The following is a 21,713-nucleotide window of genomic DNA, read 5'->3' on the forward strand; positions in this document are numbered from 1 at the left end:
TTCGCTCTTGTTACCCAGGCTGGAGTGCAATGGCGCGATCTTGGCTCACCGCAACCTCCGCCTCCTGGGTTCCGGCAATTCTCCTGCCTCAGCCTCCTAAGTAGCTGGGATTACAGGCACGCGCCACCATGCCCAGCTGATTTTTTGTAGTTTTAGTAGAGACAGGGTTTCACCGTGTTGACCAGGATGGTCTCGATCTCTTGATCTCGTGATCCACCCGCCTCGGCCTCCCAAAGTGCTGGGATTACAGGCGTCAGCCACAGCGCCTGGCAAATGTCCAGCTTTTGACAAAAAAAATTATGAGGCCTAAAAAGAAATGAGAAAGTATACCCCATTACAGGAAAAAAGGAAATTAACAGAAACTGTTCCCCAGGAAGGGTAGGCATTGGATTTAAATAAACTCTTAAATATACACAAAGAGCTAAAGGAAACCATAGGCAAATAACTAAAGGAAATGGGAGAACAATGTCTTACCAAATAAAGAATCATCAATAAAAAGAAACTGAATAGAAATTCTGGAACTTAAAAGTAAAATTGAAATGAATAATTCACTAGAGGGGGTTCAACAGTAAAGTTGAGCAGGCAGAAGAAACAAGCAGTGAACCTGAAGATAGGTCAACTGAGATAATTCAGTCTGAGGAACAAAAAAAGAAAAGGAAGAAAAATGAATAGAGTTTAAGAGGCGTGTGGGACACTATTAAGCAGATCAATATGCAAAATGACTGGCTCAGAGGGAGAAGAAAGAGGGGGACAGAAAGACCATCTGAAAAAACAATGGCCAAAGACTTCCCAAATGTTGATGAAAGACAAGATGATCAACACATTCTAAGCAGGATAAACTCAAAAAGATCAGTGATTTAAAAAAAAGGCAAAGGCTACATCCTAGCAGCAAACAGATAATAATAAATATGATAAACGTATAAATGATCAATTAAGTAAAGAAGTGAAGTACTGAGAAGAAAAAAAATAGGAGATCAGAGTAAGGGGTACTGAAAGAGCCAGGAGAGGAGGGCATATTGCAATTTTAATTATGGTGGTCAGGATATGCTTCAATGAGAAGCTGATATTTACAGAAAGACAAGGAAGGCTATGAGGAAGCAAGCCAAGTGGCTATCCAGAGGAGTGTGCTAGGTACACAAAACAACTCATGAAAAGGCCCTGCAGTGGAACAATGCCTGACATGTTTGAGAATTAGCAAGGAGGCCAATGGTTTGAGTGCAGTGAAGAAGGTGGAGAGCAATTGAAGACAGGGTCAGAAAGGTAACAGCGGGTCACATCCTGTTAGGCTTTATAGGTCATTATAGGAACTTTGATTTTCACCCTGGTGAAATGAAAAGCCATCACAGGATTCAGAGCAAAGTAATGATATGATCAGACCTGGGTCATTTTGGTTGTTATCAGTTTTGCAAATTTTGAGTTTGAGACGTTTTACAGACAACGGAAATTAGTAATTAGGTAACTGAACATAAGAAACTGGAGTTTGAAGGAAAAGCTAACATTAGGAGTTTCCGTAAAGAGATAGTATTTAAAAGCCATAAAAGTGAATGAAATCACCAACTGTAGACAGAGGAGAAAAGAGATACAAAAATGAGTTAAAATGGTGCCTCAATATTAAGATGTTGAAGAGATGAAGCACAACAAGCAAAGGAGACTAAAAAGGAACAGCCAGAGAAGAGAAAGAAGAAATGATCTACTGAGTCAAATACCGCTGTGAAACAGGCAGAGCAGCCTACATCATCTTCTTTTTACAGAAACAGGGATTAAAGCTCAGATAAATCAATGAAGTTTGTCTTAGGTACGAAGCTTGTCCCATTTCATGACCACAGACTCACAGCCATTTGGCTGGAAACAGAGTTGTAGGAGATTCTTTTTTTTTTCAACAAGCCAGTGAAAACTAAGAGTGAATAGAGAGAAAAAATGAAGAGGAAGATTAAGTCAACAGAGCATAACTGGGGAGAATATGCATATTAAGGGAGAGTAATAAAAGTCAGAAAAGATTCTATAGCAAAGATATTCTGGATGGGGTGTCTTTAAAGACAAGACAAGACTGGTTTAAGAAGACTGTACTTAGTCACACAGTGCTAAATACTGCACAAAATTGACAACTTTCCAGAGGACTTTTCAAGAGTTGTTTTAGAATAATATTGGATATAAAAATCTGATTATAAGGATTACAGACTGGGGGTGGTAAGGAGAGAAAAAGACAGGCAATCCTTTAAAGAAGTTTGGTGAGGAAAGAAGAGACTTACAGAGAAAAGGTTTTTCTTTTTCATTATCTGGAAACCTGAGCATGTCTACCAGACAGATTTAGAGCTGAGGGACCAAATATTCAAGGCACAGATTCTACGTGTGAAAAAGGAAATACTTTATTCAGCAAGACTGTAATATATGTATGTATATGTGATATCTATATGATATCTATATATATATATATAAGAGCTGGGATCAAGAACCTAAGTGGAATTCAATTGTGGAAAAGAATGATAACATGATCCCAAAGGAGGATAGGATGGATGAAAAGAAAGACATTTTGAGATGACAGTGAAAGGTGATGGAGCTTGTTTCTGATTTGTCTAAGTCATTCACTAAAATAACAGGCAGTCAGGACAGAATGAAGAGTCCAACGAGAACAGATAAAGTTTGAAATAGCTATTACAGTTTCAGCTCTTCACTGATCTTGTCAAAGAGAATGAACATGAGAGGAATGAATAAGCAGAAAGCTGAGAAATATTTGAGCTTAATTGTAGGTCCTGCTGAAGTGAGCTAGTCTTAGCTCTACCATGTCTGTACTATAGTTACCAATATACTTGTTTGTATCCTCCATAAAATTATAAATTACATGAGGACAGAAAATGTTTACCTTATTCATTAATGTGTCTCCATGAGTATATGGCATTTAGTAAATACTTCACAAATGAAGATGTAACGTATACAATCCCTATCATTTTAAACATTCCTTAATGGTTACAGTTTAATAGGTATTATGAATGAGAGGTAAAAAAATTTTCTTGGCTGATATTTAAGCTGTTTTCCTAGACCTGTAAGGGATATTAGACTGCCCTTTTTGGTCAAAGATAGAATCTGTTCAATAAATTTAAAAGACATCAAGGAGAAAATTCAATTATCTTAGGAAAAATGTGCCAATTAGGTTTTTTTTTTAGTTATTCCTGGATTAAAGGCTGAGTTTGACCTTGAAGTTACTTTGGTAAGAGTTACTTTATCTGAAGTTTTTGGGAAAGGAAATATCTGAAGTTTCCATATATTAGAAACCTCACTCTACCATAAAGAATCATACTTTTATATTTATTATTTGCATAGAAATCTTAAAAAAATTCATGTCACATTTATTGGCATCTAAAACATAGCTGAATGAACATGATCTAGTCTTTTCTCAAGTACATAGAAATCACCACTATGCTATCCATCATTATGCCACATAAAAAGCTGTGGAAGGAGGTTGGGTGTGGTGGCTCACGCCTATAATCCCAGCACTTTGGGAGGCCAAGGCAGGCGATCGCTTGAGGTCAGGAGTTTGAGACCAGCCTGGCCAACATGGCGAAACCCTGTCTCTACTAAAAACATAAAAATTAGCTGGGCATGGTGGCAGGTGGCTGTAATCCCAGCTACTGGAGAGGCCGAGGCAGGAGAAATGCTTGAATCTGGGAGGCAGAGGTTGCAGTAAGTGGAAATTGTGCCAATGTGCTCCAGCCTGGGCAAGAGAGGGAGACACTGTCTTTCAAAAAAAAAGAAAAAAAAAAAAGAGCTACAAGTCTCTACTTTGAATAGACCTACATGTTTATACATTTAAATTATTGTTTTTTGTTTGTTTCAGTTGACCCTATTTGCTATTACCAAAGTGCTTGTCTACCTTTTAACTTGTTACTCAAATCTGGAGTAGGCAAGAAAACATGTTTATTAAAATTATCTCAAGTGAATTTATCATTCAACATTGTTTTGTATTATCTACACTTATCACCATAAGGTTATTTTCATTAAAGAATGGGGAGAGTCAAAGTTTTGTGTGTGTTTAAACGTCTGTGTGTGTGTGTGCGCGCGCGCTCGCACCTATGTATGTAGAAAGCAAAAATATATGAAGTGGCGACTTAGAGGCTGCTTTCTACTTAAAGTGTTTCGGGTTTTAGAGTACTGGTTCAGTTATTTGGTGAGATTCAATTATCCTATATAATCATTTATTATTATTTTGAGATCGAGTTTTGCTCTTCTTGCCCAAGTTGGAATGCAATGGTGTGAACTTGGCTCACCACAACCTCTGCTTCCCAGGTTCAAGCGATTATCCTGCCTCAGCCTCCTGAGTAGCTGGGATTATAGGCACGTGCCACCACGCCTGTTTCATTTTGTATTTTCAGTAGAGACGGCGTTTCTCCATGTTCGTCAGACAGGTCTCGAACCCCTGACTTCAGGTGATCTGCCTGCCTTGGCCTCCCAAAGTGCTGGTATTACAGGTGTGAGCCACTGCGCCTGGCCTATGTATTATTATCTTGCTTTCTTCTTGACTCTCAGCTGGCTTCACATAACCTGAGATTGTCAAACAAGTAGCTGTTCTATCTAGTTATGTTCCTTAGTCGTTAAAACAATTTAGCCATTAAACTGATTTAAAAAAAAAAAAAAAAAAAAAAAAAATCCAAGTACCAATCTTACTTTTCTAAGTTGAGGGAAAAAAATGAGTGAATGTGAAAGGATTTGGCAAAGTACAATAGTGATTGCATTTTTATAATATACTTAATATTTAAAAAATTTTATCTATAAACAAATCTATAAAGGCTTATTTTATATAAGTCTTTTCACTGGATATAATGGTGCTGCTATTTTCAAACTGACATTACTTGTTTTGCAGACCTCTACCTCCCTTCATAAGCACAGATGTCAAAGTGTAACTCAGAACTAAGCAGTATTTTTAAATACTTTCTTTCTTTCTTTCTTTTTATTTTGGAGACAGGGTTTCATTCTTTCAGCCCAAGCTGGAGCACAGTGGTGCGATCTTGGCTCACTGTAGCCTTGACCTCCCCCAGGTTCAAGCAATCCTCCCACCTCAGGTCTCCCCCTACCGCCGACCCCTCTGCTGCCGCCCAGTAGCTAGGACTACAGGCGTGCACCACCACGCCCTGCTAATTTTTGTGTTTTTTGTAGAGACAGGGTTTTGCCATGTTGTCCAAGCTGGTTTCTAACTCCTAGACTCAAGGAATCCACCTGTCTTGGTCTCCCAAAGTGCTGGGATTACAAGCATGAGCCACCGAACCTTGCCTTAAAAGATTTTCATATTCCTGACTAGAAATTCTGGTACATTAGAAAACATCTGATTTCTCTTGAATATAATTTCATTTCTTTTCATCTAGAATTCTTCACAAGTATTTTTTCTAATATAGTAAATTTTGAGTTTCAAAAAAAGCAAATACTGAATAAAATCTGAAGTGCTCAGTAGAGCTAAAATGAACTAGGTATTTTCCAATAACATTTAACAAGAGCAAAGTAATACAAATTTGAGACTAGAAAAGGGCACAAATGCCATCACTGATTTATAAGTAATTAATTTAAAAATAGTCATCAACAATGATCTTTTAAAAGGAAACCTTGAGAATGCTGATACTAAGCTGGTCTCTGTTTAGAGAAAACTTAAACAGTGTAACGGTTTTTTTTTTTTTTTTTTTTTTAAAGATGGGGTTTCACCATGATGGCCAGGCTGGTCTTGAACTCCTGACCTCAGGTGATACACCCACCTTGGCCTCCCAAAGTGCTAGGATTACAGACATGAGCCACCGTGCCTGGCTAAATAGTGTAACTGTTAAGATCTAAACACCAATTTTCTGAAATAAGGCAAAACCGTATTTTCAATACTTACATTTTCTCCAATGTAAAATCTACAGGGAAAAAAAGCTGTGAGCCACTCCTAAATCCAGAGATCTTCTGTTTAAAAATAAGCAGTAAAAAAGTTTCTGCTAAAACCTATGTATACATGTAGAATTCAGGCCTTTCTGTGCTCTTCTTCTATATAAGGTTGCAACCAGAGCAAATTAATGGCGTTCCACAGCAAAGGCAGAAAAGCTAGATAAGAACCTGGTTTCCCTGCTATAAGTTAGAACTATAGAAATCACTATAGGCTAAAAGAGCAGAATCTTCATAGAATGAAACATCTAGAATAGATCGATGATATCTTATTTTTTCTTAAATGGGAAAAACAGCTCAGGCGCAATCCCAAAAAAACTATCTTAAGCTAAAATGATCAAGTTTATTACAGTCCCTCTAAATATTAAAGAGAGCTCTTAAAAAATATAACTTGAATAAGGCCCATGAACTGGTTTAACACACTTAACAGTGGTTTTATGAATCACAATGAATCCTGCTACTCTCTAAAAATGAATATATCAAAGAGGAAATAACTTCCTTGGCATGCTCACAGCTATACAACGTATTTGTTTCACTGCTTTCAACCGCCTGTGCTGGAGGCTCAGAATAAGTCAATGAGAGGAGGACTTCAGGCACAGCAGCAAGCAAGTCTGCTGAACGGATAAGATGACATGCTCGGGAAGGTAACAACAAAGCCAGAGGTAAGTATTTAACAAATACATATGGAATTAATCTAAAGGTTTTTTAGTTTCCTTTTTCTTAAGTTTCAAGAACTCTGATATCATAATCTTTCATTTTTATTCAGTGGTTTAAAAAGCAAAATGAAAAATTTACTAATGCTAAGGGGGAGTTTTTAAAAATGTGATTTGTACATTTGATGAATAAATAAATGGTTTAATCTTCCTTTTGGTTTCCCTTTCTTCTCAAGGCAAATGGGAAGGTTAAAGAAAAAAAAAAAAACACTACTTAAAAGAAAAAAAGAGTTCGTTTGAATTTGGCAAATTTGGTGATTAAATTTAGAACACATTTGTTGCAAAAACATACCATGAGAGATGAAATTACTAAGAACAATTATTTGGATCCCAGTAATACCTATTTTTTTCCTTCTCTCAAACTAAAGGAAATCTAAAATGGCATTTATATTAGTACTCACAAAGTTGATCAGACAAAGCCAATTACATATAAGGATTCCTAGCTGGTAAATCGTTTATTTAGACCCTTGTTAGGCTTGGAGTGTTTCTAGGTGGGTGGCCAGTGCATACAGAAAGTTCTATTCTGAACTACTGTGTTTCGACTTTTCTAGACTGTAAATAAAGGTAAAAAGACATTCAAAGGCAAGGAAACACCTTTTTATTATAACCATTGAAAAATTTAATGTGCCTTCTGTTTTATTAACTGAGAAATATAGTATTTTTGGAGAATTGGCTGCATTGACACAAATGCACAACAGACTTACTAAGAAGGGAAGGGTTATCAAGTGTTTTTACCACTTTCAGAAATGAATAAAATAATGCAATCTGTGTATTTTGTATCTAGGGGAACCTCTCTGGCATGCAAGTTCAAACACGTCTCTACAACTACGGCAGAAAAAGAGAGAAACTTAAAAAAAAACCCTCCTATTTTTTTCATAGCTATCAGTTTCTTTCAGAGCCTTCCTAAATTTAAGCCTCTAGAAAATATTAAATTCTTGGAGATCTTACCTACACACATGGACAGATGTGTTCATGTGCTCATTTTTGAGAACTTGAATTTTTTTTTAAAGGAAGGTGTCATCTTTGGTTTTGAGTGTTTGGCTGGGTACAATGCTTTAAAAAAAACCAGATGACCAGCTTAGCTACTGACCATGCTGACCACTGTTCGGAACGACACTGAATCACAGAAAAACAGCAAATGGGTCTCTCTCATAGAGTGTCTGAACTTCAAAGCACAATTCCTGGGCACATTTTGCAGAGCACCTTTGTTCACTTTATCTCTTCTAACTGGTCTGGATTACAGACAGAATCAATACCGGAAGAAATGAAACTGATTGTTGAGGAACAGGGAAATAAACTGCACTGGGCAGCTCTTCTGATACTCATGGTGATAATACCCACAATTGGTGGAAATACCCTTGTTATTCTGGCTGTTTCACTGGAGAAAAAGCTGCAGTATGCTACTAATTACTTTCTAATGTCCTTGGCGGTGGCTGATTTGCTGGTTGGATTGTTTGTGATGCCAATTGCCCTCTTGACAATAATGTTTGGTAAGTATTTCACTTGTTTGTGCCATCAAACCACAGAACTATGATATGCTATTAGAGAACTGGACACTCATTGAATCTTTATTTTTCTTGAAATAAAAGATGAACTTGGACTATTTAAAGATACGGCAAGTAAACAGTCACTTGTTTTACATCATTTTCTATGGTTGATCATCAGTTTTAAAGAACAAAAAATATTTTTTTGCAAACAACTTTACTCCCTCCTAAGCCATCTAATAAAATCATTTAAAAAGTCATTCAAGTTAGTGATATTTATGGATTCTGAATGTATTATCTACAAATTATAGTGAATAGGCCTATACTTTAACTTTCTACATTGATAACTTTTCCTTAAAGCAATAACTAGGACACTTCTGGGACAGATACATGCTGGGTTAATGATAAGGTCTTTGAATCACTAAATAAACACTTAAGCCCAATTTAAATCACTAAGCCCCAGTTTAAAATTGGAATTGTTAAAAAACTCTTGTTATATCTTTTAATGTTTGTGTATTATAAACTTGAATACAATTCCTACTTATGTGTCATGTTAAGAAAAATTATGTTTAGTTGCTAAAGAAAATGGTTTGGCTCAGAGTGTCCAAAGAGATGACTCATCTGTTTAACTTTTTTTTATTATATATGGCCATCTGTGCTTGTGATAGACCTCTAAGTAAGTAGATTAAAACCTAGTTATTGTGATAATAAAAAGTATAGCTTGACACTGAAATCTTAGTTTGTTATAATAAAAAAGAATAATAAAATAAATATAAGTAGTTTCAGATTTATGCATATCATCTCTAGTTATAAAATTTGGATAAACACAAATAGTTCTGCTGATGAATTATGAGGGCTCATAGACCCTTGGAATCAGCATTTAAGAGGATATTTAACTTATTCAATGCTTGATGTAAACTGATATTCCATTCATAAACTGCCTAAAAAAATGATTATTTGTGGCAGATACGGTTTCTCAGATTTACTTATATGAAGATGAAAATATTTTAAATTATAGAAATAAAATTTATTAAACTAGAATCCGTATTAGAAGGTAGAAAAATCCCTGCTATTCCAACTATTATACCCAGGTCTTATATGTTACAATTTTATAAGTAATAACAGAAAGATATCTAAAATTATCATCAGATGGTAACAGGTTTAAACCTTCCATTTAAAATCAACATTTACCTGGGCTTTAAAATTAATCAAGAAAAATATGTGGCAGGACAAGCAGTAATGAGTAAGGCTCTACTGCTTTAATTAGACTTTCTAATCATTAACAGTTTTTCTATATCCCTCTCTTTTATAAATTTGTAATCTTTTGAGTAATCTAATGCTACATGAAACCATGGAGAATAATTAAGAAATCTTACCATATATAACTCTATCAAGACAGTTGCAGTTGGGCAAAATAAAAAAAAAAAAAGTGAAATCTTGCTATAATAGAGAACATAAAGAACCTTAATTCTGAATAAAGCTTAAAAGAAAGTATTATGTAGAAATATATATGCATATTTGATAGATTGTACACGCATATGATTCCAGTGCTCATCTCCACGTACATAATAGTAGCTTAAGATGTAAAATCATACTCTTCAAATTGTGCTTTGCTTGTCATATAGAAAATGTCAAAATGCTTATTTCAGACTACCATAAAATTTAATGTTGTTGAATACATGAAATTGAAAGAATTATGAAGTGAATTTTAGCTTTAAAATCTTTGAGCCCATAAATATCAAACATCTATTATATGCAAGGTACTACTGTAAGTACTTAAATTATCAGAAAAATAGTTAAGGAATCTTAAAAGACAAAGTTCCATAGTATTAAACTGAGTTAACAAAATACCAAAACATAACAAAGATAATTTTATGTATTCTATAGAAAAATGGGTATCCAGCAGCTGAAAATTTTAAATGCGTATTTAAAATGTTGGTACCCCAAGATATTCTTAGCAATACAATTAGCAGAAAACTCAACACATGTTAACATAAAATATGTAAAATGTCTTCATATTTATGTCTTAATTGATATATACTTTAATAGTATTTCACTCTTCCAAATGTTTGTTAATTTTCAAATTTATTTTTATTTATTTATTTTAATAGAGATGGGGTCTTGCTATGTTGCCTAGGCTAGCCTCAAACTCCTGGGTTCAAGCTATCATCTGGCCTCAGCCTCTCAAGTAGCTAGGATTATAGGCACCATGCCTGGCTCATGTTCATTAATTTCTCATTACAAAATAAAATCTTTTATATCCCCAAACATTTTTACTATCAGAATTAAGTTGTACAGTAGGGTTTGTAGATTTGTTAAAAATGAACAAATCTGGGAACCACTAATACATTATTGCATTATTTATCTAAAGCATAATTCAATTTCTATTAAAAAAAAAGTAGGAAAAAAAACACATGTGGCTCTCTCTAACAAGCTTCAAAGGATGAATTCATAAATTGGGAACTGCATGTATTACAAATGGAAACCTGACTTCAAATACTAAGATATTTTTTACAACCTTAAACCTTTTGCAAATCAATGAACACTAAGATTTTTCTAAACGAATGCATTTATAAGAACATATGATACCTTTAAAAGGCAGAATTAGACTTTCACTCTTATTGTAGTGGTAGTCTTCAGGACTTCTAAAGTTTGTACAAACAAGTATTCTGGGTTTTATGATAAAAGATTATCACTATGAGAAATAATTTTAGCTATCTCAGGGAAATTCAATGAAAGTAACACAAAACTTTATACTAGCTAGTATTCTAAGAAAACAAAATTTTAAAAACAAGAGCAGTAAAATGTAAAAGTGGCTCCTGTGTCCTTATACTGAGAGATATTTTATTCAATCACTGATCTGTATAATATTTAATAATACACTGTTTGAATTCCTATTTTGCCAAGATTATGACAACTCAGGCACAACACTGTCTTTCAAATGAGTTGTGCTAGGTCAATTTTTTCTGCCATTTCCTCCTATCTGGGAGCACTGGCCTTGATGATCTTTACGGTTCTAGTTTTTTATTGTCTTGTCCATAATTCAAAAATCCATGATCATAAATCAACAGATTATAATATAAGGATTAAAGATACCTGTTAGAAATACTTGAGCATGAAAACAACATCTTAATGCTGATATAAAAAAGACAGGATGTTCACCATTTAAGAGCTTCTTTGAACCTTTCTTTCTTTTATTTTATAAGTAATTTAAAAAGTAACAAGGGAGGCCAGGCTGGGCACAGTAGCTCACCTGAGGTCAGGAGTCAAGACCAGCCTGGCCAACATGGCAAAAACCTGTCTTTACTAAAAATATAAAAATTAGCCAGGCGTGGTGACACACACCTGTAGTCCCAGCTACTTGGAGGCCGAGGCAGGAGAATCACTTGAACTGGGAGGCGGAGGCTGCAGTGAGCTGAGATCGTGCCACTGCACTCCAGCCTGGGTAACAGAGCAAGACTCCATCTCAAAAACAAAACAAACAAAACAAAACAAAACAAAACAAAACAAACCAGAAAGTAACAGGGGAAAATATGGCATCTGGTAATCCATTGGGCATTACTGGTTTATTTATAATTTTTTTTGTTTTTGAAATGGAGTCTCGTTCTGTTGCCCAGACTGCAGGTATGGCTATGTTCTTGGCTAACTGCAACCTCCGCCTTCCAAGTTCAAGAGATTCTCCTGCCTTAGCCTCCTGAGTAGCTTGGACTACAGGCATATGCAACCATGCCCGGCTAAGTTTTGTATTTTAAGTAGAGACGGGGTTTTGCCACGTTGGCCAGGATCATCTCAAACTCCTGACCTCAGGTGATCTACATGCCTTGGCTTCCCAGTGTTAAGACTACAGGTGTGAGCCACCGCACTGGGCTATAATTTACGTTTTAATTGATGCCTCATGATCTATAAGTTGAAACAGTATCCGTGGTATAAGTGATAGAGAGTATATACAATGACTGAAAGACTGCTGTTTGGAGCAAGACATCCCAGGGTTTGAATCTTGGTTCTCCTGTATTTTATCAAGCAAGTCACTTACTATCTTACAGTTCAATCACCTTGTCAAGCAGGGCCTAGCATTTTATAAACACCAATAGTAATTGGTAGAGTGCTGCATGTGATTTAGTTGAGATGTAAGTCTAATCAGAGAAGAAACAAATGTATAGCAGTAAAAGAAAAAAGGCAGTTATTTATATATGCAGTAAAATGTTAATCTACCCAATTCTGAAATGGGGGGGAAAAAAGCAATTAATTAAAGGTGCTTCTTGTTGTAAAGAAGAAATTTAAAAAACCAGGAAAAAACTGTGTAAGTATTAAGTTGCTTAAAACGTTAAAAACACTATCATATTAGACATAGAACCCCCAGATAACTCATATGCTCAAATGTAGTAAAAAAAAAGCAAAAAACGAAACAAACTTTTAAACAATAATTTGAACTGAACTATGTCTTTCTTTTCTGGAAGATAAAGACAGAGGCATTAGAATTTCTGAGATAAATGTATATTTGAAAATTAAGGTTTTTTTGGACATAAGAACTATTTATAATTTGTCCTGTTGCATTAAGTTCATGAACTGAGTAACTCTGTAAACTCTATAGGCACAGCCCTCTTGGAATGCCTTTAAAAACAGTCTTTTCCATACTCCGAAGGGAATTATTTTATGTCCTAGATTTATGGATTGATGCTAGTTATTTTCTGACAAATGATGTAACTTGACTTTCCAAACTAAAAAGTTGCCCGAAGGCAACTTTAAGCAGGTTTCAGATAAAATAAGTCTACCTATCAAGACATGGAGTTTCTAGTAAAAATCCTCAGGTTATTTTTTACTAATTTAAAAGAAAGCAAAAACCACCAAGAAAATACCAAAACCAAACAAAAAATCCAGGCATGGCACAACTGCAACACATACAGGTTATTTTCCTGTGCCATATATAAAACAAACAGCAGTTAAATTCGACGTTAGTAAAAAAATATACTTTTATGACAAATTTAATCCAAAGTTAAATAGAGTTAAACATGTTCTCAGCCCATCCTCCTTCACCCCTTGAAAGTACAGCTTAAAGTTTTAAGCCGGATCAGATGCATGCACTTTTACTACAGCAGGCAGAAAGACAAACACAATTATTTTATACTGATGATTTGGCTTATTGTTTCTATGCAGGAGTGTTTTCATGGTTGAGTTAGTTGGCTAGTTTCTGTCAAACAATAGTAATAAGCATTAACATTTGAGTGTTTTCTTTTTGCCAGGAACTGTTCTAAACACTTCACATGTATTTAATTGTTATCCATAAAAACCCTAACAAAGCAATCCTATAAAACAGGCACTATTATCCTCATTTTACAGAGGACAGAGAAACAAAGTGGTAAGTAATCTGTTCAAGATTACAAAGGAATTGGCAGAGACATGATTTAAACCCAGGAGGACTGATTCTAGAATTTACACTCTTAACCTCTATTACTCTGCTTTCTCAAATGCCAATGAGAAAGTCGACCCGCCAAACTGTCATATTTGGCATACTGAGCTAATATTATATCTTAAATAACCCCATGTAACTGTTAAGAGGACACAGAATATTTTTCCTCCCTAAGGACACGGCAGAACTCAGTATTCTTTTCAGTTAAACTTATATTTCGTATTAAGTGGAAAAGAATACTTGAGCGTCAACCTATACTTGTACAAATCCTTCAGATGACTGCAAGATCTCTTTTCTGTGGAAGGTATTAGGCCTAGGCCCACACTTATGAAGTTGTTGAACCTCGTCTGGGAGACAAATACAAATTTATATAACTGAATGACAATTCCCACCATCACTTATGTATGGCAATATTTAAAGTGTAGTCTTCATTTTAAACAATAAAATATTGTGCTATGGATATTTAGATAATTAAACAATTGTCTATAAGCCAAGATCCACCTAGGACTTGTTTTGTTGCCTTAATATTCAGTCTGTAATTATTTCAGGCATTCACAGAAATGCCATTATTCTTTCTTAATTTTAATGAGTCTAATTTAGAGCCCTAGAAGAACAGTAATTAATTTAGTTCAAGAACCTGGTAACTTATTTCCCTCAGACTGACTCTTAAATACACTTTTCTTTCTTTCTTCTTTCTATTTAAATATGTAACTGTTTCACTTGGTTATTTCAAACTTTAAATGTCTTAAGTCCTTTTGAAAATACATTGGACAGAATACACTATAACAAATAAATGTAATTATAAATTCTTAAAACCAAAACTCCTAATAAAAACATAAAAGTTCTGAAATAAAGTATTTCACTATACCAACTTAACCTTTAATTATGTTATTCTAAATAGAAACTTTCCTGATTTTGAGCTAACCAAACTAATATTAACAGTTTTAGAATGAAAGTCTCTACATTAGAAAAAGTCCCTTTATAAAACAAGCATGTCTAGAACTGTTTTTAATGTCTATAAATTCTTAGATTACCCAAATCTATTAGGCATTTATAAAAGCCTCTTTTTCTTTTTCGTATTGTATATAGGGTTTCTATTAATTTAATGCAGTTTTTTTCTTTTATGTTAGTTTCATAAAAACTATGCACCAGTGGTTCATGAAACTTGAAATCAGAAAGGCTTGGAATTGTAAAAATTCATCTCTCTTAATCTTTAATTTCGGTCTCATTCTTTCTTACAGAAAATTCTCTATCACATCTCAATATTTCTGTTAACAATAAAGCACTGACTGTAATAAGAAAATTCTAGTGAATTTTAAGTGATAATGAGTTTATAAATTCTTTGTTTAAAGTGAGGCTAACAGGGCTTGATAGGCTTATTTAAATCAGCAGCAAAAAAGCTTTAGCCCACAATTGGAGTATGTGGATCAGACAATCAAATTCCAAAGACAGGTACTTTTTATATCAGAGTTTTCTTATGACTTACTCCTTATGGCTACTAGATTTATGACTAGAATTTTCCAAACCTTAATCTTCAGAAGTACAATCCATAATTAGAATAGCTAAATAGGCAGGTTTAAATAGTCGGCAAACCATTTTAAGATGTTACAGAGAGAGCATGGATTTAAAGGAAGGAAACCTAAGATACAACACAATAATTTACCTGCCTTTTAAACCTAAGATACAACAAAATAATTATCTGCCTTTTAAATCTTTAATCCTTAAGATACAACACAAGAATTACCTGCCTTTTAAATCCTCAATATCTCTGATTATAGCTCTAGACGAGTATTGTTCTACCACCCTACTTAACAGTCCTAAATCTAGAACTTCAGGTCAGTTTAGAATGTAACCTCACTTTAAGTAGTTTCCACTGCAAACTCTATGATGATTCTTTTCACTCAGACTGTTAGTTTGCTTTAAAGTTGCCTGTGTCCAAGGTCCTTTTCCACTAAATGACAGAAAATCTGAATGTTACAGTTAAGAGGGAGAAAATCCAATTGATTAGGTTTTCTCCAAACACCAGTTTCTCTGCCTTCATTTACGTTGAGAGGCCTCCCATTAGTTCCTTTGTACGAGACATTCTGAGTGCCCATAACACTACAACAGCAAACTTAGGTGCATCTTTTAAGACTCAGGCACAACCCTTCCTAGAAAGTCTTCCAAAGCACTGCTTCTCAAATGTTAATTTGCATACGAATCACCTGGAAACCTTGTTTAACTGCAGAGTCTGATACATTAGGTCTGAGATGAGACCCAAGAACCTGTATATCTTACAAGTACCCAGGTAATGCCGATCCTCATTCTCAATCTTAAGAGCAAACTCTGAGTGGCAGTTCTAAAGAACACTTTAAAATAATACTAAAATTTCGATTAATAAATGCCTCCCCTCCTTACCCTTATATTCAGACTTAATTATACCTGAATTTACTCATCTGCAAGATCAACAATACTCTCTAATGCTCCTTCCAGTTCAATAAATCTGTAATTTACCACCTCTATCCCTTTTACCCCCAATTCAACAAGGAGGCAAAGTTTCTTCACAGCAATTTACTGAAGAGTATGAATGACCCCTTCCACCTGATGCTTTAATCCCTTTTTAAGAAGCTGCTGAACATGGAACTAAGCCCCAATCATTTATTCTTTTTGAGTAAAAGTTTGTGCTGATTTTGTTAGTTTGTTCATAGGAAGAAATATTTTAATATTCTTATTCAGAATGCCACCTACCAACTATGGAAACAGAAAGCACCAAAAAGTGGATGTATCAGCCTTGATACCTTTTGGACACTTTGTGAAGTGCCCAAATACTTTTCACTGAAATCCTACTTGACTTAAGAAAAATCTCCTACTTGATGCTTGAAAATAATATGGCCAAGTCTATCTAAAAACTCTGCCCTTAAATTATGGTATTTTTTTTGCTCTGAGATTTTAATCTCTCTCCTTAAATTTAAACAGTTCCTTAAATTTAAACAGTTCATAATAGAAGGGTCACTTGATGTTCTGCAATCCTGAGATGATTATCCTGGTTTTCCTTCAATTATGGCAATCACTTTATACCTGCCAAAGTCAGATATACTTACAATAGTCAGAAAAAAAGTAGATTATATTTTATCAGTGGACATATAACAATCTAATCCTAAAAGAGACTTAAATAATCTCACATACCTGACATTTGTTCTCTACAGGAGTTAAATTTGATTCTAATGGAAATATTCTCAGGGGAATTATAAAATTTTAGTTGTTTTGAAACTGTAAACATGTAAGTGGTGGGTGTAGATATAATGTATAACATATTAAATTCACATATGTATGGCCATCTGTGTAAGCAAATTTATTAGAAAACTATGAAGAGCATTCAGTATCACATCCAAACCTGAGGATTTTTTAAGGTTAATGTTTCTGAAGTGCTTAAGACTATATGAGGTACACAGGGTTTTGTAATAGTTTGTTAAATTAAGTACTATGTCTAACCCTGAGATTTTCTTTTTAAAGAAAAAGTCTGTACTAATTATTACATCTCCAGTTTTTGGAGTGAATGACGGAGTATGAAGGGGAAACAATCTACTTTTTTCAGGATAATCTGAAGCCATTCCTTTTGCAATCTTTATTCAAAAACTATTTCTGCCAAAAAAATCATTCCACTATTTCACCAAACTAGAGTATGGCTATAAACAAGGATCTTGCTGCTAGTTATTGCTAGAAGTGGGCCTAAAGCCCAGGTGCCACAGAGACTCCCATTCTAATATGCTTTTTGTTATACTACTTCCTCTATATGGTAAAATGTTTTCTTTTTATACAACAGCAACTTAATAAATTTTATTTAAATACCAAAGTTAAGTTTTAGTCACAATACTACATAAATTTCAAAAAGATCACAAATGGAATGGACAAAAGAGCAAAAGTTCAAAAAAAATGCTAAAAATGTTAAACTGCTGCTGACTTAGAAAAAGGGTGTAATTATACAAAATAGAAAATGTATTTAACAGTTACCATCCACAGAAATATTGTATTTAATGTTGTCTCCATTATCTAAAGTTAAGCATCATCTTATGGAGGTTAAGTTATAAAATTTCAGATGAGTAACAAAAAAGACAAAAGATACATCACCTGAAAAACTGTAGACTGAAGGTTGCCATTTTACAGGAGAAAATGCTTGTCTTGTTTTTGTTTCTTTCAGAGGCTATGTGGCCCCTCCCACTTGTTCTATGTCCTGCCTGGTTATTTCTCGACGTTCTCTTTTCAACTGCATCCATCATGCATCTCTGTGCCATTTCAGTGGATCGTTATATAGCCATCAAAAAGCCAATCCAGGCCAATCAATATAACTCACGGGCTACTGCATTCATCAAGATTACAGTGGTGTGGTTAATTTCAATAGGTACGTAGAGAATGCTAGATTGTGGGTGGCATACACAGTCTTTGGTTCTACTTGGCTAGAATACCAGTTGTGGTAGGCAACGAAACTCAGAACGAGAGGTCAAGGCAGCCTACTGATTATTAACATAAGCTCCTTATGTCACTGCATTTATCATACAGCTTCTAAACCATACTATTGGTAAAAAGTGTGAAGAGGAACAAAACTCATGTCCTCAGAAAGAACCATCTGCACAGTGTTTATTGAGATTTCTTTCTGCTTGGATTTCTGTATGCAGAAAGACTACGTTTGAGAACAGTTTTCATACTTGCCAACAGATAATTATGGTCTAGCTAGTATTTGGAATCCTATAATTACACTAAAATAACAAGAAATGAAATGTACCTTAAATCACATTTTAAAAGATTAACCAAAAAAAACCCACAAAAAAACAAAAATAACAACTCAAACATTTTGTAGGCAGCTATCAAAGAACAGAAATTCATCTCGGAAGCCAATATTTCAGTACCTATGTGTACAGATGGAAGACAGTTAAACATCTGCTTAAGTGGTTTTTTTTGTTCCTTTTTTGGAGACAGGGTCTCACTTTGTCACCCAGGCTAGAGTGCAGTGGCACAATCATGGTTCACTGCAGCCTTGACTTCCTGGGCTCAAGCGATCGTCCCCCCTCAGCCTCCCAAATAGCTGGGACTATAGGCGCATATCACTACGCCTAGCTAATTTTTGTATTTTTGGTAGAGATGGGGTTTTGTCATGCTGCTCAGACTGGTCTCAAACTCCTGAGCTCTGGTGATCTGCCGCCCCAGCCTCCCAAAGCGCTGGGATTATAGGCGTGAGCCACAGCGTGTGTTTTGAATACGTTTAATTGAAAGTTTTAAGAGAGATGCAAAGAAAACATAATATACTGTTATTCAGAAATGATTTATAAAAAGAAATCCTTTTTCTTCTAAATAGTCTTATAGCCCTGTACTCATCTATAATACTCAAAGCTGTACTTATCATGAAGTATGCATAAATCATTCAAAGCTCTTACATGTTAGTATCAGAAAAACAAACAGATTTGCAAAAATTACAATAATCTGACCACCAGACTCACTTCTTCCTTCTAAAAATATTTCAAAGAGGCAAAAAGTTAAGAGACCTGGTATACTTAAATTACTTCTCCCTAATCTGAGTAGGAGCACTGAGGCAAAAACAGCAAGAAAGCAAAACAAGGAAATTGACCTTTATATTCCTGAAATGATGACATAAGGGCTGAACCTCTGAAAAAGTTTGGAGGTAAAAGCAAGCTGTGTTATTCCTCTGGTGTGGGAAGAAAGCAGGGTCAATAAAAAGTCTATTCAGAATGAAGAGATATGAAAACAGTAGAAAAGGCTAATTTAGTGGGCAGAGGCCAACAGAGTAGAACCAGTCCTCCAAAAGCAGCTCCAGAAAGGGAACATTTAATTGTCACAATGGGTGACAATTAAAATTTGAAGCAGAGAGGAGGAAAACTATAATAAAGTCACTTATGCCAAATGACTCATATTTGGTAAGCTCACTACAATGAGGGAGAGGGAAAGGGAGAGTGTGAGGTATGTGTATATTGGGATGGGGTAGGAGAGTAGGACAGAGAAAGGGGAAAAAATATCAAAGACACGGAACCTTAAGAAGAATTAAAATATTTGAAACTGTGAAATATGATCAAGCTAATAAGGTAAGCAGCCTGCTGGTATAAATGGTATCTAAATTAAGGCTGGAGACCATCAATTTATAAATTGACCAAAATTTTATTGAGTGTTTATAATGTGCTAGGTACAAAGAATACACAGATGATCAAGAAAAAGAATCTTTGCACTCAAGAAAGGCAGATATATAAACAAATTACACTAATACAAAGTGATTAGTGGTGCAGGAGAAAAAAGGAATCAAAGGAAGACTCATAATATATAGATTTAGAAATCCACTTCTTCCTTTTATAGGTAAGAAAAAAGAAACCTAGAGGTTTTAATCGGTTGGCTTAAGAACTTACAGCTTTTCAGCACCAAGGCCAAGATCAATGCTCCTTCACTTCATTGCACTTTGTCTTGTAGAACCAATCGCAAATTAGTGACTTTGAAAAAGTGAAAATGCAGATGACAATAAGTTCAGTTTTAAAATTCTACACAGTGCTGAAGAGAGCTCACTCTCTTCTTTTGGATTTACAGTTATCCTAGGTAATACTGGGCAACAGAAAGTATAATAATATAACATGGTAAGGGCATAAAAAGTACCAGTGAAAACTTCTACAGTTATTGACCAGCAAGCTGGATAGGAAGGTAATGTGAGCCTTGATGGGGAGAAATTAATAGAATGTGAAAATTGAGACGAATGAATGAATTAGAGGTAAAAACAGTAAACAGAAGTTCTCTAGGAGTGAAAGGTAGCAGGACAAGGAAGGGAAGTATTAGAGTTCATAATCTTAGATATGGGATTATTTTAAGTAGACCTGTGGATGGCTTTAGTGCAAACAATAATAATTAAGAGTCAAAGAGTTCAAGAAATATAAAATTAAGGTCTTAGTCATCAATAGGATGAAGTTGTGGAAGATGCTGGCACTGGAGCAGTAGAGAGAAGACTATAGCAGGTACTGAAGCCACTAATAGAGATGAACAAACGTGTGGAGGTTAGCAGAAGAGCAGGATGGAGAGGACAGTATAAGTAGAAAAACTTCAAAACCAAGTGTTTTGGGGGAGAAAGAAACAGTGGGATGATGATCTGAAAGTAACAGTGTAAAGCAGGGGTCAGCAAACTTTTTCTATGAAGGGTAAGACAGGAAATATTTTGGGCTTGCAGGGCATATATGGTTTCTGTCACAGTTTCTCCAATCTGCTGCAGCAGAACAAAAGTAGCCACAGACAATACGTTATTAACAAATGGGAGTGGCAGTGTGCCAATAAAACTTTTACAAAAATAGAATGTGGGCCAATGACCGTCAAACTGTAGTATAATGACCCCTGGTGCAGAACAAGTATACAGAATCCTCTTTCTGGTGGTGTACATGAGGAAAAGTAGAGAAAGTAATGACCTCTGTTAGGAAGGGTTTGAGGAACATGTTATTGTCAATGGCTCTTCAGCTACCATAAAAAGGGTGTGTAGATGAGGGGTACTCTGTGATTCATAAAACAACACAAGGATTCCAGAGGTTTCTAAAGATCAATTAATTCAGACATTTAAAAATTATCTGCTGTTTCAAAGGAAAAAGATTCAAGTTAACACTTGTATTATTTGTCCTTCTAATAAACTACTTCACTAAGCAACATTATATTTAGATACTTCACGCTATTTAAAGATCAGAAAATTAACATGACGTATATTTCTTTCCTATGTCCTAGAAGAATTCTTTTTTTTTGAGACAGTCTCACTCTGTTGCTAAGCGTGGAGGACAGCCGTGTGATCTCAGCTCACTGCAACGTTGGCCTCCAGGGTTCCAGCGATTTTCACCTTAGCCTCCCAAGTAGCTGGGACTACAGGCATGTGCCACCATGCCTGGCTAATTTTCGTTGTATTTTTAGTAGAGATGGGGTTTTGCCATGTTAGCCAGGCTAGTCTCAAACTCCTGACCTCAAGGGATCCACCCTCCATGGCCTCCCAAAGTGCTGGGATTACAGGCGTGAGCCACTGTGCCCAGGCTTCTACATCACGATTCACACACACTCAAATTTTTAAGTAGTACTTTAAATAAACTCAGTTTTCCCTAAGAAGTTAGATGAAAGGCCGGGCGCGGTGGCTCAAGCCTGTAATCCCAGCACTTTGGGAGGCCGAGGCGGGTGGATCACGAGGTCAAGAGATCGAGACCATCCTGGTCAACACGG

General features: G+C 35.3%; 2 protein-coding genes across 3 annotated transcripts in view; one reads left to right on the top strand and one right to left on the bottom strand.

Moving 5' to 3' along the window:
• Nucleotides 1-21,713, bottom strand: part of PSMD1 (proteasome 26S subunit, non-ATPase 1) — a 116,752-nt gene that overhangs the window by 49,197 nt on the left and 45,842 nt on the right. The window lies entirely within an intron of this gene.
• Nucleotides 5,199-21,713, top strand: part of HTR2B (5-hydroxytryptamine receptor 2B) — an 18,364-nt gene continuing 1,849 nt past the window's right edge. The window contains exons 1-3 of one of the 2 annotated variants that reach the window (XM_017529045.2): nt 5,199-6,563; nt 7,399-8,104; nt 17,683-17,883. In XM_017529045.2, the coding sequence (XP_017384534.1) occupies nt 7,753-8,104; nt 17,683-17,883 (553 nt within the window). In that variant the 5' untranslated portion in view covers nt 5,199-6,563; nt 7,399-7,752. The remainder of the gene's footprint in view (nt 6,564-7,398; nt 8,105-17,682; nt 17,884-21,713) is intronic. The other variant, XM_017529046.2, reaches the window with a different exon arrangement.

Source organism: Cebus imitator, unplaced genomic scaffold (genome assembly GCF_001604975.1).
Source record: "Cebus imitator isolate Cc_AM_T3 unplaced genomic scaffold, Cebus_imitator-1.0 Scaffold57, whole genome shotgun sequence".
Classification (NCBI taxonomy): domain Eukaryota; kingdom Metazoa; phylum Chordata; class Mammalia; order Primates; family Cebidae; genus Cebus; species Cebus imitator.